This window comes from Tursiops truncatus, chromosome 2 (assembly GCF_011762595.2).
Source record: "Tursiops truncatus isolate mTurTru1 chromosome 2, mTurTru1.mat.Y, whole genome shotgun sequence".
Lineage (NCBI taxonomy): Eukaryota > Metazoa > Chordata > Mammalia > Artiodactyla > Delphinidae > Tursiops > Tursiops truncatus.
The window spans coordinates 8,634,622-8,657,943 of NC_047035.1; the positions used below are offsets into that span (position 1 = coordinate 8,634,622).

The 23,322-nt window shown below is 40.4% G+C and overlaps 2 protein-coding genes and 1 non-coding gene across 12 annotated transcripts in view; 1 reads left to right on the plus strand and 2 right to left on the minus strand.

Annotated features, from left to right (window-relative positions):
- Window positions 1-20: 20 nt before the first annotated feature.
- On the minus strand, window positions 21-18,977 carry GSKIP (GSK3B interacting protein). Of its 2 annotated transcripts, none has more exons than XM_019918306.3 (3): window positions 18,889-18,977; window positions 4,139-4,407; window positions 21-1,803 (listed from the first exon to the last, which is right to left on the minus strand). In XM_019918306.3, exons 1-3 carry the CDS (start codon window positions 18,914-18,916, stop codon window positions 1,642-1,644), a joined length of 459 nt encoding a protein of 152 aa, XP_019773865.1. In that variant the 5' UTR covers window positions 18,917-18,977; the 3' UTR covers window positions 21-1,641. The 2 variants fall into 2 exon arrangements, with proteins under 2 accessions (XP_019773865.1, XP_019773872.1); XM_019918313.3 differs by lacking the exon at window positions 18,889-18,977 and adding an exon at window positions 18,551-18,677.
- LOC117311478 (small nucleolar RNA SNORA27) lies at window positions 17,916-18,042 on the minus strand. Its single transcript, XR_004525674.1, has one exon. It is a non-coding gene; the product is annotated as a small nucleolar RNA SNORA27 (small nucleolar RNA).
- Window positions 18,978-19,029: 52 nt separating the features above from the next.
- The window catches only part of ATG2B (autophagy related 2B), a 78,066-nt gene continuing 73,773 nt past the window's right edge, over window positions 19,030-23,322 (plus strand). For 2 of the 9 annotated variants that reach the window (XM_019952730.3, XM_019952747.3), the window contains exon 1: window positions 19,040-19,696. In XM_019952730.3, coding sequence (XP_019808289.2) covers window positions 19,535-19,696 — 162 coding nt within the window. In that variant the 5' untranslated portion in view covers window positions 19,040-19,534. Of the gene's footprint in view, window positions 19,697-23,322 lie in introns of all 9 variants that reach the window. The other 7 variants (XM_019918265.3, XM_019918274.3, XM_019918295.3 and 4 more) reach the window with 6 other exon arrangements.

Below are 23,322 nucleotides of genomic sequence, written 5' to 3' on the forward strand. Positions count from 1 at the left end.
TCAAAAATGGAAACGGAATCTCTCGGAATCAAACATTTATCACAAAATGAACGCTTTCAATTTTTAAACATACAATCACTTTTCTTCATACTTAACTCAAAATTAGTAAACAGAATTTTATTCAGACTTTACAAATATCCTTTACATTCAGCCTGAGATTAAGCATGAGAAAGTTCAACCTGAAGTTAGACTTCATTACCCAAACACGTCAGCCTCTGAAAATAAAGCTGAGGATGAATGTTCATTTATCAAACATAATTTAAGCATTCCAGTAAACTCTGACAATGAATAGTGACCCAAACCAAACTTTAACTTGCTCTGGTCTACATGATCTTCAGAGCCTAGAAGTACCTATTATTTAATAATGATTTTAAAATGTCTTCAAATGACAAATTATGAAGGTGTGTCCAGATGTGGAATTTTAGTTCAACATTTCTATAGTTGCTGCTTTAGACTAGTATTAAAAAAACAACTCCCCAATCCTTATTATTCAACATGTACTTGAAAACATGTAGCAGCATGGTATAGTTTATTTTTATAAATATTAGTACCTGTAATAAAATATAAAATACAGAGTCTCCGTTTTTCAAATATTAAGTCTCTGAATGCTTCATTCATCCTTTGGTTTCAAACCCATACGATGCACTCATATGACATTGCAGATTTAGCATTCAGACAGAACACTGTACATCTGTTGGGGAAGGAGGGGTGCTGTGGGAATACCAAAGTGCTACATCATAGAAAGGAAACGTTGAAGCAAAAATACTTTCTGAATATATACTGTACATTATGTAAACAAACATTCATAATAAGAATCAACACAGGCCAAAATATTGTTTTCTAGGAAATCAGAGTCTTTTTTCTTTTAAATCACACACACTGAAGATGCTTTTTGTTAGGAAAAGAATGGAGCCTGTTCCTATATTTGCTTATGTGCTTAAATATCTTGGAAACAAGTAATTGTTGCATTCATTTGCTAATGGTTTGTCCTCTTACTTGGCTGGCTGTTGCAAACAGGAATACAGTACTATTTCAGTACCTGTTCTTCACGTAATACTAGCTACGTAATATAGAATTAATTCATCTTTATCAGTCCATATTAATAATATAAATAGATTACATGAAGCAGTGAATTTCAAAATTTGTGCAGGAGAAACTAGTTGCTAATTTGTTTCCAATAAGGCTAGTAGCAAAATAATTACTACAAAGTCAGTCCAAGCTAGTAGCAAACCCCTGATTTAGCAAGCTGAATCAAAGTTTGAAGTTAGTTTATTTCCTATATTACTGTGCAAATCTAGAATTTCCTATGTAAGAGAGAGTGCTGGCAGCATCAAAGTCCTGCAATAAGAGAATGAAATACTGATTAGGTTTTCAGAATGCCAGAGATACTATATGAAGAAATCTGAATGTCTTAATGATGGTGTCACAGCAATGGCCTCAGGATTTCCTTAATGAATCACAAACTAAGAAAGACAATTCATTAGTCAATAAAGTTCTCAATCAAAAGCCTAAATGTGAAGCAAAAAATCATAAAGACACAAAATCAAAGATGCATTTTCTACTATGACCACCTGGAAGAATTTCAAGCTTTAGGTCAACATTGTGTACCAGCAGCAGCCTCTCTAACAGGAAAAAACTTAGTCATGACTGTCCATCCCTTTTCAAAGCTTCCAGTCTTTGAAGGAGTGCATTTCCAAATGCTTCCCGGTAGGCAGGGCTAAGTGTATCCAACAAGGAGTAGACTGTTTCATGGTAGGGAGTCTGTAAATGATCGTCCACCTGGTCAAAAGCATAACCTACCACCTACAAAAGAAATGCAGTAGTGAATAAATAATCAGATTTCATCTTGGTACAGAAAGCAAAAAAACCCCCAAGTTTTTACATGGGTCATTCTCTGACATTATGCGTTTCTCCATCAATAGTTAGAATACACATTTTTAATACAACCTGTAATATTTAAGCAATTCGTAACATACAGGAATACCACCAGCAAAATGCTCTCGTTATAATTTTTTTCTCAAAATTTAAAAGGTCTGTTTTACCTACTTTTGATCCTAAAGGAATGTAAAATACAGAAAGAATTTAAAAAGCTATACAAAAATAGTATTTCATTTTCATGGTCTAAAACATACTTCTATTTATTTTGGGTTTTTTGGGGCTGCACCACACGGCATGTGGGATCTTAGTTCCCTGACCAGGGAACGAACCCGTGCGCCCTGCATTGGAAGCACGGAGTCTTAACCGCTGGGCCGCCAGGGAAGTCCCCATGCTTCTATTTAATTCCACATACATTGAGGGTCTTTTTATAAAGGTACTATAATAAATAATTATACTTATTATTACTACAGTGTTATTAGTCCATATTGTTATAATTTATGTGATTTGGACTTTGTATAAAGAATTCTAAAATTTATTTGAAGTTTTAATTCTGCCTTATAATTAGTTATCTGAAATGCCACTTTCATTACTAATACATTACTTATCTGCTCAACTCTGTGAGATAAAAGGGAATGTTATTCTGTGTGCTTCTCTGTGTGTTTTTTCCCCTTAAACACAGCTAAAGATTGTTTCTTCAACAGGATTATAAGACCTATATCATGGTTCACCAGCACAGTGTAGGGCAAAATCAACTTAGGTTTTGCTGACTTCATGAAAGCTTGTGAATTCCCCATATGAACCCCACATTTTATGACATCTATTCAAGCCATAGGAGACGCAAGTTTATGCTAGAAACAGAAGCAGAGTTGTTATTGCACCACTTCGGAACCATGCTCTGTCCCAGCACTTTCTACAACATATTACAATTTTGTTTGCCCCTCTCTTATCCCCACTAGACTGTGGTCTACCTGGGGACAGGGATCATGTCTTATTCGCATGGTTTGATTTCTAATTCCTGACACAGGATAGTTACTCAGTAAATGTTAACTGAATCAGACTGAAAAAATAAATATTTGAGTACTTACATGTCAGGTTTTATAACTGATCCAGATCTTTCTGCAAACTTTATTCACATAACCATCCCCCGAATCCTTTTCAGTTTTTTTTTTTTTAATCTCCAACTTACAGATAAAGAAGTAGGGACTCAGGTTGACTGACTCACCCAAGGTCACTCAAATTCACATGTAAGACTTCTGACTCTCATTAGAACGTTTCCTACCTCACCAGAATTAAACAGTGTCAGACAGAATTAATTTACCTGGGGTCATTTATCTCTACTTTCGATTTGCCTATTTCTATTTAACATCCACTTCTAAAGATTGCAAGTTTTTGGTACAAATTTAGGAAGGGGAGCACAAAGATTAGTTAATTCCGGGACTACTCCCAAAGCCAAGCCTCATCCGTTGGGGAACTAAGGGTAGTGACGATGCTGGCCTTGCAATCGGCTTCAATGTAAGTGATCCTCTATCAAGGGATACACAGAACACACGGTCACATACATCTTAGGTAAATTGAATCTAGTGAAATAAAGAGATGTTCATGTGCTTGTTTAATGTACCACATGACAGTTTTACTTGCTTAAACCCTGTGTTCTACTTTATGATACTGCGTATCTTTGGGAGAACTATCTGTAGAAACAGAAAAGTCAGAGATTTTTGACCAAGACAGAAGGTTATTTATTTATTTTGGCTGTGCCGCACGGCCTGCGGGATCTTAATTCCCTGACCAGGGGTTGAACCTGGGCCCTTGGCAGTGAAAGTAAGGAGTTCTAACCACTGGACCTCCAGGGAATTCCCTCAAGTATGTTGTTTCAATAGAAGAGACATTTATAAGAGGTGGGAAAATATTCAACACAGTGGCTGCAAAACTCATCCAATGCAGAGAATGCATTATTCTGGTAAACATATTTAGCTAGAGATAAGAAATAAGTTAATCTGGGGGGTGATGGTTACGACAAAATAACTCTGCAAATCAAATCTGTTTCTTCTTTTTCAAAAAATCCAATTTTCCCATGTTGGCTGAAAGACTTTAGTATTAATAAAAATTCCTAGGGAAAAAAGCTTTCCTTAAAAAAACTTAGAAGCTACTGCGTGTCAAGTTCTCATCTAACACTCTTTCCCACTCCCTGACTCCCTGCCCTTTTTGATTAAGTGGTAAAGATGTAATTTTTTTTTTTTTTCCTAAAGAGAAAATGACTTACCCTGAGCCCGGCTTCAGTGAGCTCCAGGCAGTATCTATTCCTTTCTCTTGTTTCCACATTGATATAGGCCACATCGTCTGCACAGCGCAGGGTTTTTGAGACAAACATGGTGTTAACAGCAAAGAGAACATCATTTACAACTGCTTCAGCTTCCAGTCTCATGTCTTTCATATCTGTTCCTTCAAAGCCATTAAGCTCTGCATCTTCTTCAAATCCTGACACACTGCTCAGCTCCATGGGATTACAGTCTGTTTCCATTCTGCAAAAATCTGGATATAAAACGGCTTATAGAAAGACACTCCACATACTAATGTTTGATTAAAAGCAGTTATGCCTTACAACTGCTACTTATTGGAAAACATTAATGAGTTAACAACTTTTAGGGAAAATATTGCCTAAAACCATTTTCAGTAGTTTTTCACAGCAAAATTACAGATACCTATAGATTAAAAAACCCCCCAAAAACAAAAAACTCTTGTTCTCCACTTCTCCTCAAAAGGTTAATCCCCATATTGGTACGAATTCAGAATATCAGTTTTTAGCTATTTCAAACAATGCCAATGTAAAACTCCTAGTACCTACTTCTTTTTAAATGTATTATTATTTTTCTAGGATAGATATTTAGAACTGGAATTGCTGAGTCAAAGTATATACTCATTTTAACTTTTAATAGATACTGCTGAGTCACCCTTCAAAAAAGGCTGTACTGACTGATACTCCACCAACAGAATATGAAGGACTGTGCTCTTTTTCACCACACCCTTTCCAACCCTTTTTAACATTTGCCAACTTGAGAGGCAAAGAATGATGTCTCATTGTTTGAATATGTATATCCTTGATTAAACAACCTTTGGGTATTTATAGGATATTTTTAGTTCTAAGATCATACAGCTATTAAAAAAAACAAATAAAAATGAACTAAGTAGTCTGAAATCAAAGTTTAAGTCTTTACCTACTAAGGTACACCCTCAATAGTTCCTTTTATGACTTCTCAATTTGGGGTTTTGCCTAAGAAGCAATCTTCCCCATTCCACGATTACATTTTAAAATGCTCTAAATTATCTTTTGAATTCTCATTCTCTATATTTAACTCTTTGATCCGTCTGGAATTTATTCTGTGTAGCTTTATTTTCCAAGTGGATAGCCTATTGTCCCAACACCACTTACTGAATAACTCTTTTTACTATTTACTTGAACTGGCTCCCATATTATACACTGGAAAATATTATTTCTTGTGCTAACTTGACCCAATATTACCGCCAGTCTGCTATGTAGTTCTTGCTTCTCTTCTGTGACTGGGGGAGCAGTTTTGTTAAAAATTCTAAATGTATGGATGAGAAAAGTTAATAAATGTGAGATTGCTTTGGAATGTAAAAACAGCTTTTCAGAATAAGATATACTTTCTTTTTACCTGTAGGCTTTAAAAGTAAATTAAGATTTCATTTCTCTGATATGGATTAAGCACCCACTGTCCTAAATGCAGGACGACTGTTCAACTTGTTATGAACATTTATTTGTACTGTTTGTCTATTACCTTACAAATTCCATCCCTTTTTCTAAAGTTACCAACTTGTGTCCTATCTGTGTGATGTTCAAAATCCTTTAAATTAGTGGTCCTCAATTGTGGCCAAAAACCCCACCTGAGAAACTGAATCAAAACCTCTGGGAGATTTTTCTGGGTATTTTTTCAGAGTTTCTGGATGATTCTACTGTACAGCCAATGATCTGAATTATTAGCAAAAATCTTAAGGTGCTAGAGTTCCTATAGCTGCAAGTCATTTGCACATTATAAAAGTCAAAACTATTTGCTAAAGGCAACTTATGATAAACTATGTAAAGCTCTTTCAAAAAACTACATAGAAAACTGGTACAAATAATATAATCCTCCAATCCTATTTCAACTAATGATACGTTTTAAGGGTCCTTTATCTTGTCTCCCACAGCACTTCATAGGATTAGTCACTCACTACTAACAATACAAGTTAATTATAAATTTATCGATTATTGCTGGAGGAATTTGTCAGGTAACTGAAATCTAATATTGACTTAGTATATATGAAAGTGAAAATATTTGATTTTCTAAAAATGTCTACCTTCTCTAGAAATAATCATTATATTCCTTAATATTACACTTGGTTTTATGTATAAGAAATGAGACCATTTTATTTTTTTACAAAGTCAGTTCTGAAGATTTTGAAATGTGACTGTCTACCATAAATCTCTTAACATCCTGAATGGCAAACATCTTTATTTTGCTCAAGTAATCAAGTACCTTAACTACAGATGACAGAAATAGTAACTGTTACATGAAAAAGATGTTTATATGAGAAAGCTTTTAAAGAGAGAGCCTAATTCATTGCAACTGGGACCCTAGTGATATGATAAGCCAAAGAATCCAATACTAGAATATAAGACCTCACAGGTCAGTAAAGCAGGTCATCAAACTGTGGGTAGTAGTTAGCACCAAGGGGCAAAAAAAGAGAAAGACACCTTTCCTGAGACTGTGAATTTTCAGGAGATTTTTCTCTGAAATGCTTTTGAACGATGCATTAAATAGCAGACACATCCAGAACCTCTGATGATACATAAGAATTGACAGATTTTAGTACTGAAGCATTATACAAGTTAACATTTTAAGCTATCAGTATTTTAAGGTATTATTACAATTATCTTTTGTTGGTATGACAAGCTCTTGATTATTTATCAATACCCTTTCCCCTTCCTAACAGCACCCAGATTTTCCAAGAGGAATCATAATACCTCCCCTTCCCCTATTTTTTTTTTTTTAAGGTTTTGGCTGCACCCTACGGCATGTGGGATCTTAGTTCCCCAACCAGGGACTGAACCCACGCCTCCTGCATTGGAAGGAAGAGTCTTAACCACTGGACTGCCGGGGAAGTCCCCCCTTCCCCTATTGAGTAAAGTAACCAAGCAATTTGCATGAGATTGACCCCAATCCCAACTGAAGACTGTCCTGAACTTATCAATACACTGAATTCTTCCTAGTCATTTTATTTTTAAAATTTATTTATTCATTTATTTATGTTTTGCTGCATCAGGTTTTAGTTGCAGCACCCGTGGTCTTCATTGAGGCATGCGGGATCTTTTGTTGCAGCACGGGCTTCTCTCTAGTTGTGGCATGTGGGTTTTCTCTAGTTGTGACGTGCAGGCTCCAGGGCACATGGGCTCTGTAGTTGTGGTATACGGGGTCCAGAGTGCGTGCACTCTGTAGTTTACGGCACACAGGCTCTCTCATTGAGGCACGCAAGCTCAGTAGTTGTGGCATACGGGCTTAGTTGCCCCATGGCATGTGAGATCTCAGTTCCCTGACCAAGGATCAAACCCATGTCCCCAGCACTGGAAGGCAGATTCTTTACCACTGGACCACCAGGGAAGTCCCTTTTCTTTAATGCAGAATAGTTTACAGCACACACTTTAATGCAAAATAGTTTACAGCACACAGCCCCGGCTGTCCCTGGTAGCCATCCCAAGATGAGGGAAACTCAAGGATGATGCTGACAATGGGAAAACAGAGCCAAGAGATTCACAGAGAAATGAAGCCCGAGCCCTGACAGCTGCCCAACCTTTGCACTTTTCAGTTATTGCAGCCAATAAATTCATTATTTTACTGGCAACTGAAAGCATACTGAATTAGGAGTTACCTAAAATAAAAAGCACTCATTAATCTCACTCTTCAACAGCTTTACACAAGAGGTTTAAAAAAAACGGAACCATGATGATATTTTTGTGTCTGTCATGTAGAAAGTACTTAATAAAAGCTTTGTAGACTGAGTATCAACATGTGTATTAGTTTCCTATTGCTGCTGTAACAAATTACCACAAACTTACTGGCTTAAAATAACATGAATTAATTTTCTTACAATTCTGGACGTGAGAAATCTAAAACCAAGGCGTTAGCAAGGCTGCATTCCTTTTGGAGCCTTCAGGGGAGAATCTGTTTCCTTGCCTCTCTAGCTTCTGGAAGCCTCCCGCATTCCTTGGCTCATGGTCCCTTCTCCCTCCACCTTCAAAGCACATCACTCCAATCTCTGGTTCTGTGGTCACATTATCTCCTTTTTCTGACTCCTGGCACCCGCACTCTTTTATAAGGACCTTTGTGATTGATTATATTGGACCCACTTGAACATTCCAGGATAATTTCCCCATCCAAGGCCCTTAACTTGAACAAACCTGCAAAGTTCCTTTTGCCATATAAGGTACTGATAATACATTCACAGTTTCTGGGGATTAGGACATGGACATCTTTGGGGGGGCGGTCATTATTCTGCCTACCAGTATCCATACCCTATCAGCAGGGAAAGGAGTATAAAGGTAGTCAAAGAGACTTCATTTTCTGACTTTCCTTTTTGGAACAGTCATAGTTTACTTTTAAAAGGAGGTCCAGCGTACTTGTCAAGCTCACTGCCTTCTTTGGAAAGGTTCCTTAGTTACAGCTTTCATGATTTGTATTCTGTAACTCCAGCACCGTGATACAGCGAAATGAACTGGATTTGGGTGTTATAATTAAAGTCACCATTTCGAGGCTGGCAAGGGGTTTATGAATTGTCTTGAATCAAGAGCTCTGTCCAACTACCCGATTCTGGATGGTGACTGGTTCATCCAATCAGATCCTCTTTTGAGGAGTATGAACACAGAGCCAAAAAACATGAATTCAGTGTGTGATGAAAGGAGCTACAGAAGCAAAGCAGGGAGCAACTGGGTAGCCTTACCAATGGGGCACTAGAGAAGTGGTTTCTATACTTTGATTATTCATCCCAATAACCAAAAATATTTTGAGCAGATGCCTCATCATATGTATATTTATTTACATATCACAATTAGCGCATCAAAACACATAAATATGAATTTAAAGAGAAGGTAAACTATGAAATATAAGCTTATTTTCTTCTTACTTCTCAATGGATTATCTTGTGTACCCAAGTGTAGAAGCCTGTAGAAGCCATTGAGGATGGGGACATATACGTCCATGTTGGTGAAGGGACAACTGCTAAAATTACTAATGAAACATTAGAGATGCTGTCAGGTTACCAGAATGGTTGACTCATCAATGTGATTCCTGTAAAAATCCCTGGATTCTTCTGTAGGCTAAACAACTTATCATTGTATGAGAAATTCTAGACCAGTAGAACTCCGTGCAATGATGGAAATGTTCTTTATCTATGCTGTCCAATACAGTGGCTACTAGGCACACGTAGCTATTAAGCACTTGAAGTTTCGCTAGAGCGACTGAGGAACTGAACTTCAAATTTTATTTAATTTTCATTCATTTAAATTTAAAAAGCTAGTGGCTACTGTATCACATAGCACAGGACTAGACCTTTGTGAATACTTGTGGATAATATAATGAACTGAGTTTATATTACTGTTGAAAACAATCAAGATATAAAGGTACTAAATTCAGCTTATTTTATATGAGTACCAAGATTTGGAAATAGGTATGTTAGAAAATCTGTTTTGAATCTTAGCTAATCTATGGAGGGAAATTAACTGTCAGTGTTTCATTGGTAAAAATCAATGAATTACTTCATTTTTTTATCTTTTCAATTTAGACTCTAAGTTTATTTATCTAGCACTTTTCTAAGCATTAGAATACTAATTAAGTATGTTTACTGGTAGTTTACAGCCTAATTTGAGAAATAAGACAGGCACATGAAATACGTACACAAATATTAATGCCACGCACATGAATCATAACACAAAAAATGTATAATTAGAGAAAACAAAATGTCTTGGTCCTACAACAATCTTACCACTCAACTTGTATAAACTTGGGCTGGCCATGTAACCTCATTGGTTTTCTCACTTACAGAATAAGGGGGAATGAATGGGAAATTCTTTACTGTTCTTGAGAGCTCTGACATTCCATGATTTATGACATAATTGTTAAGTTACTATGGGGCTTGACTCATGGAACAGGTCAGTCAAAATTGGGCTTGAATGAGCACAGATGAAAAGTTATGGATAAGCAGAGAAGACTTGAGAGTTGTGAAGGATTCTTCAGAGGGAACAATGCATAAACAAGGCCCAGGGTGTGGCAGGAATTGTAAGGAAACTGGACTAGGTAGTCTACTACAAGGAAAATGCTAAGAGAATAACAGATAGGAATGGCCCAATGTGACAAGGTGCTAATACCTAGACAACAGAATTTGATTTTGGTACAACAGGCTGTTTTAAGCTCTTGAGAATGGGAAGAGCAATGTCTTTATATTTAAAGTAGGTTCCTTGTAGGCAGTATATAGTTTGGTCCTGCTTTTTCATCCAATCCGATAATCTCTACCTTTTAATTGGAGTGTTTAGACCATTTACGTTTAATATGATTACTATGATTATTGATATGATTACTATGATTGATGTGGTTACTATCTTGCTGTTTGTTTTCTATTTGTCCCATCTGTACTTTATTCCCTTTTCCTTATTTTTCTGCCTACTTTTGGACTGACCACTTTTTAGGATTCTTTTTTTACATCCTTTGGTGGTTTATTGACTCTTTGTTGAACGTTTTTGGTGGTTGCTTTAGAGTTTATAATATACATCTTTAATTTATCACACCTTCAAGTGTTCTTATACCACTTCATGAATAATATAAGAACCTTACAAGAGTATATTATACAGTCTTTGTGCTATTTTTGTCATACATTTTACTTCTACATATGTTACAAACTTCATAATACATGTTATTTTTGTTTCATTATTATTGTTTTTAACAGTGTTTTTTTGTTTGTTTTTTGGCTACACGTCATGGCTTGTGGGATCTCAGTTCCCTGACCAGGGATTGAACCCAGGCTACAGCAGTGAAAGCCTGGAATTGTAACCACTAGGCCACCAGGGAATTCCCATTATTTTTGCTTTAAATAGCCAGTTACTTTTCAAAGAGACTTAGGTAGTAAGAAAAATGCATTTTATATTTAACCATATGGTTACTATTTCTGATGCTCCTCATTTCTTTGTGTTGATCTACATCTATAATCTGTATAATTTTTCTTCTGCCTGATGATTTCCTTAAACATTTCCTGTAGTGTAGGTCTGCTGTTGATGAATTCTTTCAGCTTTTCTATGTCTGAACAAGTCTTCCTATCACTTTCATTTTTTTTTTATAAACTTATTTTATTTATTTATTTTTGGCTGCACTGGGTCTTTGTTGCTGTGCACAGGCTTTCCCTAGTGGCGGCAAGCAGGGGCTACTCTTCATTGCAGTACACAGGCTTCTCATTGCAGTGGCTTCTCTTGTTGCAGAGCACAGGCTCTAGGCGCATGGGCTTCAGTAGTTGTAGCACGCAGGCTCAGAAGTTGTGGCTCATGGGCTCTAGAGCGCAGGCTCAGCAGTTGTGGCACATGGGCTTAGCTGCTCCACGGCACGTGGGATCTTCCTGGACCAGGGCTCAAACCCGTGTCCCCTGCATTGGCAGGCAGATTCTTAACCACTGTGCCACCAGGGAAGCCTCACTTTCATTTTTAAAAGATATTTTTGCTGGGTATAGAATCCTAGGCTGACTTTTTTTCTTTCAAGAAAAAAATGTTTCCTTCAAGCAAAAAATCAAAGATGTTTCTCTACCGTCATCTTATTTGCAGTTTCCCGTGAGAAATGTGATGTCACTGTTATCTTTGTTCCTCTTGGTGTAGTTTTTCTTCATGTTTCTTTTGCTTGGGGTTCATTGAGCCTCTTCCATCTGTGGGTTCATAGATTTTAGCAAATTTGGAAAAATTTTGGCCATTATTTCTTCTAACATTTGTCTCTCCTCTCTCTGGAGAGTCCAATTTCATGAATATTAGTCCAAGTGAAGTTGTCCTACCCCTATGCTCATTTTTTCACTCTTTTCCTCTTTGTGTTTCACTTTGAATAGTTTCTATTGCTATTTAAAGTTCTTTTCTAACCTTTTCTTTGCTGTATCTAATCTCTTATACTTGGATTCTTCTTTAAAAAACATATTTTTTATGTATCTACTTCATTTGCTCAATCTTTTCTCTAATTCTTTTAAACATATGGAATAATTATAATAAATGTTTTAATGTCACTGTTATTTCTGGGTTAGTTTCAATTGATAGATTTTTCTAATCGTTATGGGTTGCATACTGCTTCTTTGTATGCCTGATATTTTTTGATTGGATGCCAGACTGTGTGGATTTTACCTTTCATGGTGCTTGATATTTTTATATTCCTATAAATATTACTGAGTATTGCTCTGGGATGTAGTTAACTGGGAAAAGCTTGATCCTTTCAGGTCTTGCTCTTAGGCTTTTTAAGGCAGTATCAAAACTCATTTAGTCTCTGGTTAATTTTTTTCCCAACTACAGAGACAAAACCTTTCTGAGCACTCTACCGGATGGCCTATGAATTATGAGATTTTTCATTCTGGGTGAGAGGAACTGGAACTATCACTGGTCCTGTTTGAGCTCTGAAAATTCCTCTAATTCTTTTGGGTAGTCTCTTCCCCAGCCCTGGGGAGTTTCCTCACAACTATGTGTTGATCAGTATTCAGCTGCAGACGGGAGGGGGATCCTCTGTATTTATCCACGGCTCTAAGAAGCTCCCCTCCTTCTAGTACTCTGTCCTAGCTGCCTTGGCCTTCCTGGAATCCTAGCTTCTTATCCTCAATTCAGGTAGACTGCCAGTTCTACCTGGGTTTCTCCTCCCAAGGCCATGCCTAGAAATTCTCTCCAGGCAATAATCTGGGGCAACAGTTTGCATCTTGTCTCTCAGGGATCACTGTCCTTCACTGCCTAATGTCCAAAGTCTTAAAACCATTGTTTCATGTATTGTTGCCCACTTTTTTTGTTGTTTCAGGTGGAAGGGTAAATCTGGTCCCTGTTACTCTATCTTAGCCAGGAGTGGAAGGCTTATTAACCAGTTTTCAGCTAATTTTGGAATCTTATTTCATCAGTTTTTCTTTCATTGATTTTGGTCTCTCCTATATTATTTTGAATCAACTTCACCATCTTGTTGGTTCTTTTTGGCTGCGTTGGGTCTTCGCTGCTGTGTGTGGGCTTTCTCTAGTTGTGGTGAGCGGGGGCTACTCTTTGTTGTGGTGCATGGGCTTCTTGTTGCAGTGGCTTCTCTTGTTGTGGAGAATGGGCTCTAGGCGCACGGGCTTCAGTAGTTGCGGTGCGTGGGCTCAGTAGTTGCAGCACGTGGGCTCTAGGGTGCATGGGCTTCAGTAGTTGTGGCACGTGGGCTCAGCAGTTGTGGCTCGTGGGCTCAGCAGTTGTGGCTCGTGGGCTCTACAGTGCAGGATCAGTAGTTGTGTCACAAGGGCTTAGTCGCTCCTCAGTATGTGGAATCTTCCCAGACTAGGGATCGAACCCGTGTCCCCTGCACTGGCAGGCAGATTCTTAACCACTGCACCACCAGGGAAGTCCTAAGACAGTTAAAGTAACTGGCAGCTTCAGTTTCAAATGAAATGAGAGCTTTGAATTTATCTGAATTTCAAACTACTGTTTTGAAAGTAAAGATGAATAAAGTTGATTAATTCGCAACATGTAGAATTCAGGCGAAGCTAAAGCTAGTTTAAACTTTATTTTCTGTAACACATAACATTTAATGTTTTCAATAGCTCTGAGATGCTTATTTTGAAATTAAAAATTTTAAATCAGAATCATTTGCATTACAGACATACATTATTTGTAATTCAAATAAAAAGGGCTTATCTTTCCATTTGTACACTGATTTATAAAATTACTCTGCACCCCACTTTCAACAAAGACACACATACACAACCTAGTAATAACAAATCAAGCCACCAGAATTGTATTGTGCTTCAGCTGATTAAAGAGGAAGGTGATGGTGAAGAAATATATAATGTTCATTTGAGAAGTCTTTTTTTTTTAAAGATTTAATTGGCTTTATTAGGCAGTTCATGAATCAGGCAGAATCCCATCTGGCAACTAGAGCGGTACTCCTGGAGAAGTCTTTTAAACTGTAAAAAATAGGCAAGAACACTACAACCCTGTAAACAACCTTTCCTTTGAAACCAGAAATAGTAAATGAGATTCCAAGACTAAAAAATTGAATGCTTAAGAACTAAAACCAAAATAACTCCAGGAATTAGTTTTTTGTTTCTATATAACCCACTAGGTTATATAGAGGATTTGGTATTATATTTAATATAAGGTACATTCTAACCAACATAAATCATTATCTAAAGAGATATGAAATAGAAAACCTCTTTGTTTTCCATTTAAACTCTAAATTGGCTCTCTACCAGACTCTGAGCAATATTCTGTTGCCAGCACCTTCAAAAATTGGAATACCTTATGGTTGCTTTTAGTTATTCTGGTAGATTGCATCACCTTGCAAAAAGTTTCCAAATGATTCCTTATAACATCATCCATAAATTATTTAGGAACCGCTCTTACTTCATCTGTTGGTATAATTTTTGGACTGTGTTAGTGGTCTGGGGAGAATTCATGAAACTAGTTATCAAGATATTGTTCACTGAATTCTTTATTCTCTACTTCTTAATTTAGTAGACTTTGTTTTGTTTCATCACAAATTTACAGCATTAAAGAGCTAGCAAAAGACTAGATTTGTCCTTGATGACAAAAGAACAGGCGTAGAAAGACATACACGACTGTCTGCATGTCTACAGCATGGCAAAAGAACAGAGCCAGAATGACTTCAAGAGCAGTATACAGATGTCAAATTTACATTTTGAAAGAAAGTTCGATTTTTCAGTTGCCATTACAACAGTCAGCTGAGGGTTAGAATGTAATATCTTAATGATGATTACAGCTGACCCTTGAACAACGCAGGTTTGAACTGCACAGGTCCACTTACGCATAGATTTTTTTCAATAGTAAATACTACAGTATTACACTATCCATGTTGATTGAATTGGCGGATGTGGAACTGTGTATATACAGGGCTGACTACAAGTTACACGTGGATTTTCAGTTTTGGGCGGGTTGGCGTCCTTAACCCCAGCGTTGTTCAAGGGTCAACTGTACTTTTATTTATATCATACATCACAGTCTGGAAAATCCTCTCAACATGAATAAGAAGTGGCCATATGGTGTGATGGTTAAAGGGCTCTTTTGAACAGACTGATCGGGGCTAGAATCTCAGTTCTGCCACTTACTCTGCGACTTGAGGCAAGATATCTTAATCCCTCTAGTCACACATTCCGCCGCCCTAAAATGAAGCCAACAAGAGCATCTACCTTAAAGGGATCCCAAGAGAACTAAATGAGTGAATATATGGAAAATGCTTAGCATGGTGCTGGACACGCAATAAGCTCAAGAAATATTATCTGTTAATTGTTAAAAATAGAGTATTTAAATATCTTTAAAGAAGAAAGAGTAAACTCTGACCTAAGCCCTTTGACTCCAAGTTCCGTGCCCTTTACAGTATGTGGAGTGGCTGCAGCTGCGGCCTTTCACGGCTCTGAGAAGCATGAGACGCAGGAACACTATTATCTTATTCCTGTTACCTCAGGCACAAGTCTTAGAAGGACAAAAACATCTCAGCTTTTTTTTTCTTTCACATGTTAACGTGGATTTCTTTCACGGATGATTTTTTGACATGACTCATTCAGCCTCTGGTATATAGCCTCTAACCTGTCATTTCAAATCTTTTCTAGAATTTTTTGGAAGTTGACAATGTTTGGTTGGTAATTACCTTCATCGTCCTCCCTTAATTAGTGTTAGCTGTTAACATTTTGTGATAGTACTTTGTCTTTGATAAAACACAAAACACTGTTAGGATGAGTCTGTACTCTATTTGAGCTAGAGGTATAATAATGACAGATCCCAAACCTTAACAATTTATGCTGAATTTCTCCTACGAAGCATAAAACGTACCCGGCAACACACTTAAGACTGTGAAGGGAGCATGTTTGTTTTTACAAAATCTTCTAATTTTTATGTCCCTTTTCTGATATTTGAAATCTCACACATTCTATGAACAGTCTGAATGTAATTCTGTATTCCAAAATAAATCACTTACTTAACATTTCAACCTGAAAAGAAGTCAACTGTACTCATTCATCAAAAGTCTGGTTCAAACCTCCCAAGGTCTAGTCTAACTCCCTGCCAGATTGGATCCCAGTTTCATACCACTTTGTTTACACTCCTTTTATGGTAAGCATTATAATTATTCATAAACATGACTTATTATCTTCCAAATATATCCAGAATCCAACTGCTTTTTCCCATCTTCACTTCTATCACTCTAGTCCAAGCCACTGTCATCTCTGCCTGTATCACTGCAGTATCTTTCTAACTGGTCTTGCTTTTTCTCCTTTGGTCCTCTCCCCTCCACAAGTCTATTCCCAACACAGCAGTTAGCATTGATCCTGTAAACATTTTGGCCAGATTATGGCACTGCTTTCCTCAAACCCATTCACCGACTGAATAAAAAGGCAAAGTCCTTATAGTGGCCTACAAGGCCCTGTATGACCCCTCCCCCCGCAAACCCCCAGCTTCTCCTCTTTCCTTCACTCCCTCCTGAGGTTCCTTGAACTCGCTAAGCACGCTCTTGCCACGGGCCTTGCGTTCTGCTGTTCCCCCTGCCCAGAAAACTCTTGCAGGTATTCACTTGCCTTGCTCCCCAGCTTTCCCTAAGTCTCTGCTAAAATGTCACCTATTAAACAAGAGAGGCCTTCCTTTATCCCCTAAATAAAAGTGGCAAGGGCTTCCCTGGTGGCGCAGTGGTTGAGAGTCCGCCTGCTGATGCAGGGGACATGGGTTTGTGCCCCGGTCCGGGAAGATCCCACATGCCGCGGAGCGGCTGGGCCCGTGAGCCATGGCCGCTGAGCCTGCGCGTCCGGAGCCTGTGCTCCGCAACGGGAGAGGCCGCAACAGTGAGAGGCCCGCGTACCGCAAAAAAAAAAAAAAAAAAAAAAAGAAAAGTGGCAAATCTCTCTGCTCTCCATTCCGTTTATATTACTTTATTTTTTTCTACAGCACTTATCACCACATGGCATATGACATGTTTGATTACTGTCTGTTTCCCCTCCCTTCAATAAAATGTAAGCACTCCATGAGGGCAGGGACTTAATCTGGTCACTGCTGTATCCCCAGTACCTAGAACAATCCCTGGCACATAGCAGGCAATCAGTAAATATTTACTGAATTAAGGAGTGACCCCTTCACTATAGAACATAAGCTCCTTGAATGCCTCTTTACCTTTTTCACATCACCAACTGTGGAGACTTTCATTCAAAGGACCCTTAACAAACATTTAAACATGCATGAAGAGCAAGGGAACTGAAGTTACCAAGAATGCTTGGGACAAGTCTACAAAGAATGAGGGGTAGCAACAATCCCAGCACCTACGTACAGTGGAAGGCACGCTCGTTCCAAAATGAAAAGGTGAAAAGGTGGAAAGGGGAACCAGAGCTTTCTCCATTTGCCAACACTTGTGGGCTGTGTTAGTATTTCTAAGGCACTGGTGAAAGTTATCAGCATACAAACAAAATCTTCTTAACCCGGTCGTCTTAATTCACTATTTTTTTTTCTTTCGACAGTTTCATTTATTAAGTAACCATGAACCTTTTTACCCACAGATAGGATAAATCAACAGTGTTGGCAAATTTAAAATCATTTACTAAATCTTACTGAACGGGGCCTTGAGGCAAACATCCCCACTTTTAAGCTCTCTTCTAATGAGGTGACAGACTCAATTATTTGGTAGAAATACCAAATAATTTAAGCAAAACCGGACGGCTAATAAAATTTACAACTTTAATTAAACTTTCTACACTCCGAATACTAGAACTGCTTAGTGACAAACTCCACAAGACTTTCCAGTAAGCTTATTACAGTTTGTTTCGTCTGACAGGTTACAAGACAAACACCCAGTCTGCTTGAGTTTTAAAAGGGTATTTCCTTTGCTTCCCCGGAATAACCAAGAAAGACAGGAGTCCAACTGGTAAAGCGAAAGTCGGGTTTAATTCACTATTCTTGATTAAACTGGATGTATCGGGACTCCGCTGGTTCCCTACGTATATCGTTTAAGTTTCCTAACAATATTTGGAGATAAGCTATTACTAATGTGCTCACAGTTGGCGAAGACTCCGAGAGGGCAGCGGCCGCTTCGAGGGGGCTCGGCTAATGAGCGCCAGGGGCGGGATTCTAACCCAGGACACTTGGCTTCCGGGCCACGGAACAGCGGCACGCAGGCCTTCTCGGGGGTGGACCAAAGTTAAGGGCCGGCTCCGCCTCTGCAGGAGTTGCCTCCTAAAAGGCAGAAACACGGCTGCGCAGATTCCCAGAACAGCACAAGTACTTTGCCCAGGTTTCCGCGGGGTCGGAAGGTTCTGGTATCGATCAGAGAGAGCAGTTCTGCCTAGAAAGCTCAAGTGTCTTGGTCGCTGGCGCAGCACACGCAGGATGAATAAAGCGCTTTGGAAACTGCAAGCCTCTAGACAGCGAAGCTGAAGCTCCGGAAAACAATACCTGAATGAGGCGGGCGACGAATAACTTGCTGACTATGGGCACCGGCCAATACGGGGGGTGGGCGTGGGGGGGAGAGGGATGCTCGAGAGGGGCTGCAGCCCTCCCCGTAAAGCCGGCGACGTCCGAGCGCCCGTTTCCGGGGTCGGGGTCAAAGCTGCCTGGGACGGCCCAGGCCGGATCCGCCCCCAACCCCACCCCCTCTCAGCCCGGGCACCGGGCCGCTTCTGCCGTCGCCCCTCACGGCCCGGCCTGCAGAGCCCTCAGAGGGCCCCCAGGTCGCCCTCGAACCCCCCTCGACCCCCGGCCGGCCTCTCGCCGCCGGCCCCGCGACTGCTCACCTGCGCACGCCCCGCGTCCTCCTCTCATTCCCTCCCCAGGCCTCTGGAAGCGACCTGCGGCGCCACCCCATCTCCTCCCCGCCCTCGCCCCGCCCCCTCGGAGCCGGAACTGCCCCCTTTCGGGTCCTTTTCCTCGCCTCCTTCGGCCCCCTGTGTGGCGTCACTTCCACCTTGCCCGGCCGCGCGCTGGAGTCCGGGTCTCGCGGACGCGCCGGTAGCGTCCCGCAGTCGGGAGCGCGCCCCGTGGATGACAACAAATTCGTCGCGCAGCGGCGGTGGAGGTGTCCGCCTCAGCCCCGGCCTCAGGCCTTTCCGTCTCCCCGCGTGATCTCTTGCATCCTCTCTCTGGGCCGACTAGGACCCCCTCGGAAGCCCCCGGACTTGGGGTGACGGGGACTTCTCCGCGCCTTGTCCCCGCCAGGCCTAGCGCGAGCGGCGCGGCACAGGTGATGGGGTCTCCCTGAGGGATTCCCGGCCCCGAGCGGGCATGGAGGGGCCTCCCCGGGCTTAGGCTTCGCCGCGGCCTGGGCTCGCCGGCCGGGACCTGAGACGCCGCTGCAGCCACAGCAGCGGCCTGGAGCCGGAGCCTGGACCCCCAGGCCGGAGCCGTCCGCAGCCCCCGCCGGCCCAGCTGCCAGCCCTCGTCATGCCTTGGCCGTTTTCGGAGTCCATCAAGAAGAGGGCCTGTCGGTACCTCCTGCAGAGGTACCTGGGCCACTTTCTGCAGGAGAAGCTGAGCCTGGAGCAGCTCAGTCTGGACCTGTACCAGGGCACCGGGTCCCTCGCCCAAGTTCCCTTGGACAAATGGGTAAGAGCTGCCGGCGGCCAGCCGGGAGGGACTCAGTCTTCTCTTTAGCGCGATTCGAACGAGTGTCATCCAAGATTGGTGACGTTCAGTCCCTCCCTGGGGATTGTTTGGCTCCAGGTGGGGCAGTACTCCGAGAAATGTGTTCAAGTGTCGTGTAATCTGTTTCTAGCAAGTTTGCTCTCCCAAATCACGTGTTCAGAAACTTAACACAGGTAATGGAGTCTACCCTGTGGGAATCAGCGGAGTCAGTGGTTTGGGCGGGGGTGGGTGTCTGTGAATCTGGCTGAAAGGGGTCCATGGAAGGAGGTGATCGGTGCTGCCCCTTTGGGGAAGGACGGGTCTCAGGGTTCTGTGCAAACAAGTCGTATTTCATGGGATGACACTCTGGAAAGATTACGGATGAGGAGGACCTTTGGGGATGTCAGAACGCCTAGGTATTCATTGATTTACTTGGGGTTGGTTACTTGCACACCGCGGCCTCCGTACAGCGTTTGGCATCTGGAAGAAAGTTAGGCGAAGGCCTCGTCTGCCGGTTTGCCTGCTTTTGCTTGATACTGTGTAGAAGGCCAGTCGGTGAACGGTAGTGTGGCTCTAATAGTGATGCTTGGTTGTGCCTGTTTGCTTCACGTGACAGATCATAACAGCGGGTGTTGCAAAAGCGCTGAAGCCGCAGCGTTCAGACATTTAAAAACCTGTTTTCCGCTTGTCATCCAGAGGTTGTGAGTTGACTCGTCTTAACAGGTGCTTCATGTACAGTTGAACCTGCGTCTGTATGTTTTCAGTGCATAGTATTTTACTTCATGTGTATTCAGCCTTGAGTTTGGCAAGAATGGAGTGGCTCTCCCACTTCCCCCAACTCTTATTTGTTCCACTAGCGTTTGTGGCTTACAGTTTGTGTTGGTTGTACCATTCTAAAGTATTACTATTCTGAAAACATTCCAACACGGTTTACATTTAGGAAATCATCAATATAGGTAACTTTCCTGTGGTAGCTGGGCAAAACAAAAGGAAACATTTTTTTTTCTTGATTTAAGCTGTGTAAAAAGCTTGTGGGTTTTTTTTGTTTGTTTTTCTTTTATGTAAAAGTATTTTAACAGAGTAGTGACTTCTTTAGCCGTAGAAACCTGAAAAACTCAAATTATGCTGACACCTTACTATGACCCTTAAATTAATTTGTACTGGTGTAAATAAGCATGTAATTTTATCAGCAAGTGGATGACCTAAACTAGGAAGAGTACACAGGATAGTGGGAAAAGCCTTGGCTTGAGTAGCAGAAGGACCTAGTTCCAACCCAGGCTAGCCCATGCTGCCACAGTTAACCAAGTGACGTTGGACATAGTAATTCACCCGAGTTCAGTAAACATTAATGGAGTATCCACTCCGTGCCAGGCACTGTGTCAGGGTACTGCATTGCTGTAATTCTTACCAAAAGATAAGGATTCTGATGGGTATTTTAAAATTCATTGACCCATAAGTCTATCCTTTGGGTACAGTTATGAATAGACTGTCTTTAAGGAGGAGGGTTGGATATTTATTAACAGTCTTTTTTGGGTTGAAGGACTTGGCTGCATTATTCTTTTTTAATTATTTATTTATTGAAGTGTAGTTGATTTACAATGTTGTGCGTATGCATTATTCTTTTTTTTTAAATTTATTTATTTATTTTTGGCTGCGTTGGGTCTTTGTTGCTGAGCGCGGGCTTTCTCTAGTTGTGGCAAGCAGGGGCTACTCTTCGTTGTGGTGCGTGAGCTTTTCATTGCGGTGGTTTCTCTTGTTGCAGAGCATGGGCACGCAGACTCAGTAGTTGTGGCTTGCCGGCTCTAGAGCACAGGTTCAGTAGTTGTGGTGAACGGGCTTAGTTGCTCCGCGGCATGTGGGATCTTCCCGGACCAGGGCTCGAACCCGTGTCCCCTGCATTGGCAGGCGGATTCTTAACCACTGTGCCACCAGGGAAGCCCCTGCATTATTCTTTAATGACTTTTCACATTAACCCTATAAGGTGGGTATTATATCTATTTTACAGATGGAGTTAAATAATTTGCCTCAAGTCACACAGCTAGCAAGTGGTATAGTGAGAATTCAAGTCTCCCTCCTAAGCCTATTATTTCTTTATTAATCACATGGCTTCAAGCCAAGGAAAGAGCAGTTAATGTAACTGAGCATTTGTTTATTTCAGGCACTGTACTAGGCACTGTTATTTACGAGGTTTTATTTAATCTTCATGGGAAATCAGAGGTGGTAATATTTCAGTTTTACAGTTTGACTTCAGGATCATTGGAAAAGTAACTTATGGTTGGACTTAATCTGAAGGTTATATTTTGTTCTGCTTCTTGAAGGTGAGGGATATGCCCAGCCAAAATGATAATGTCAAATAAAGTATCCAGTAAACATTGGCTGTTGCTGGTTTCTTTATTTCATTATAGTGTGCTGTGTTTATGACTAAGATAAATCTTGGTGTGACGTTTAGGTACAACTATTTAAACTTCTGATTGCAAATTCAGTTACTTTTGACATTTGATTTGAAGGACTTTCATGACAGATAAAAAGATACCTCACAAAGATGCAGAGATCCAAACGGGAGAATCCTATTATTGACAACATTCCTAATGTTTCAAATCTCAGTCATCAATTATGCGCAGGATTGTGTTGAAATCGCCTGTGAGATTCCCTTCTTCCTTGATCTCAGTCAATTATTCTTGCTAATTGGGACATGTTGCATTTATATATATATGTATATATATATACATATATATATATATATATATAGTTAACTTTAAAACTCCTTTCAAAAAACTGTTTTAAAGGGCTTCCCTGGTGGCGCAGTGGTTGGGAGTCCGCCTGCCGATGCAGCGGACGCGGCTTCGTGCCCCGGTCCGGGAGGATCCCCCATGCCGCGGAGAGGCTGGGCCTGTGAGCCATGGCCGCTGGGCCTGCGCATCTGGAGCCTGTGCTCCGCGGAGGGAGGGGCCACAACAGTGAGAGGCCCGCATACCGCAAAAAAAAAAAAAAAAAAAGTTTTAAGAAGACTTTAAATTTACTGAGTTAATTTTTCATGTTTTCAAACCTTTGTAACCTGTGTAGGTAACGACTTAAAAAAATAGTGTTTTTAATAGACATTTTTTCAGCAACAAGATCATGTAACAGTGGAAACATTTCCAAATATAATTTTTCAAAATGTCCTCTCCATAGTACAAAAATCCTTTGAAAAGCAGCTACTTTTCTCACTCATTAATAAAGTGGTATCTTTACTTTGAAAAGACAGATTAAGTGTGTTTTGTGTTTTGGATTATACCTGCTAGGTAGCATGTACTACTGATAGCCATTTGTCATCACATAAAAGGTAGGCATATTTAAAATTCTAATCTTTGTGAAGAAGAAAATTACTTATTATCTTTAAATTCAACTCCTAAATGTTTGGTCATAAGAAAACCCAGGAGATCAGAAAGTTACTGTCATTTTCTGTCTCTCACAAAGATTCAGTTTAAAAGTCTGTTTTTCTTATGTAGACTGTATGCTCAAGTGTCAGTGCACTGAAATGGACCATCCAGCCAAAGGTACCACCCTTCCCACTGTGGAACTGCTAGTCTTCTCTTTGTTCCAGTCTGATGTATGGCCTGAGTGAGAGT

Bases quoted from the DNA above. Each gene is read 5' to 3' on its own strand.
- GSKIP (XM_019918306.3), bottom strand. From the start codon at position 18,916: ATGAGAGGAGGACGCGGGGCGTGCGCAG. The intron at 4,408-18,888 runs GTGAGCAGTCGC...TTTTATATCCAG, and splicing joins AGGACGCGGGGCGTGCGCAG to ATTTTTGCAGAATGGAAACA. The intron at 1,804-4,138 runs GTAAGTCATTTT...TTTCTTTTGTAG, and splicing joins TCACTGAAGCCGGGCTCAGG to GTGGTAGGTTATGCTTTTGA.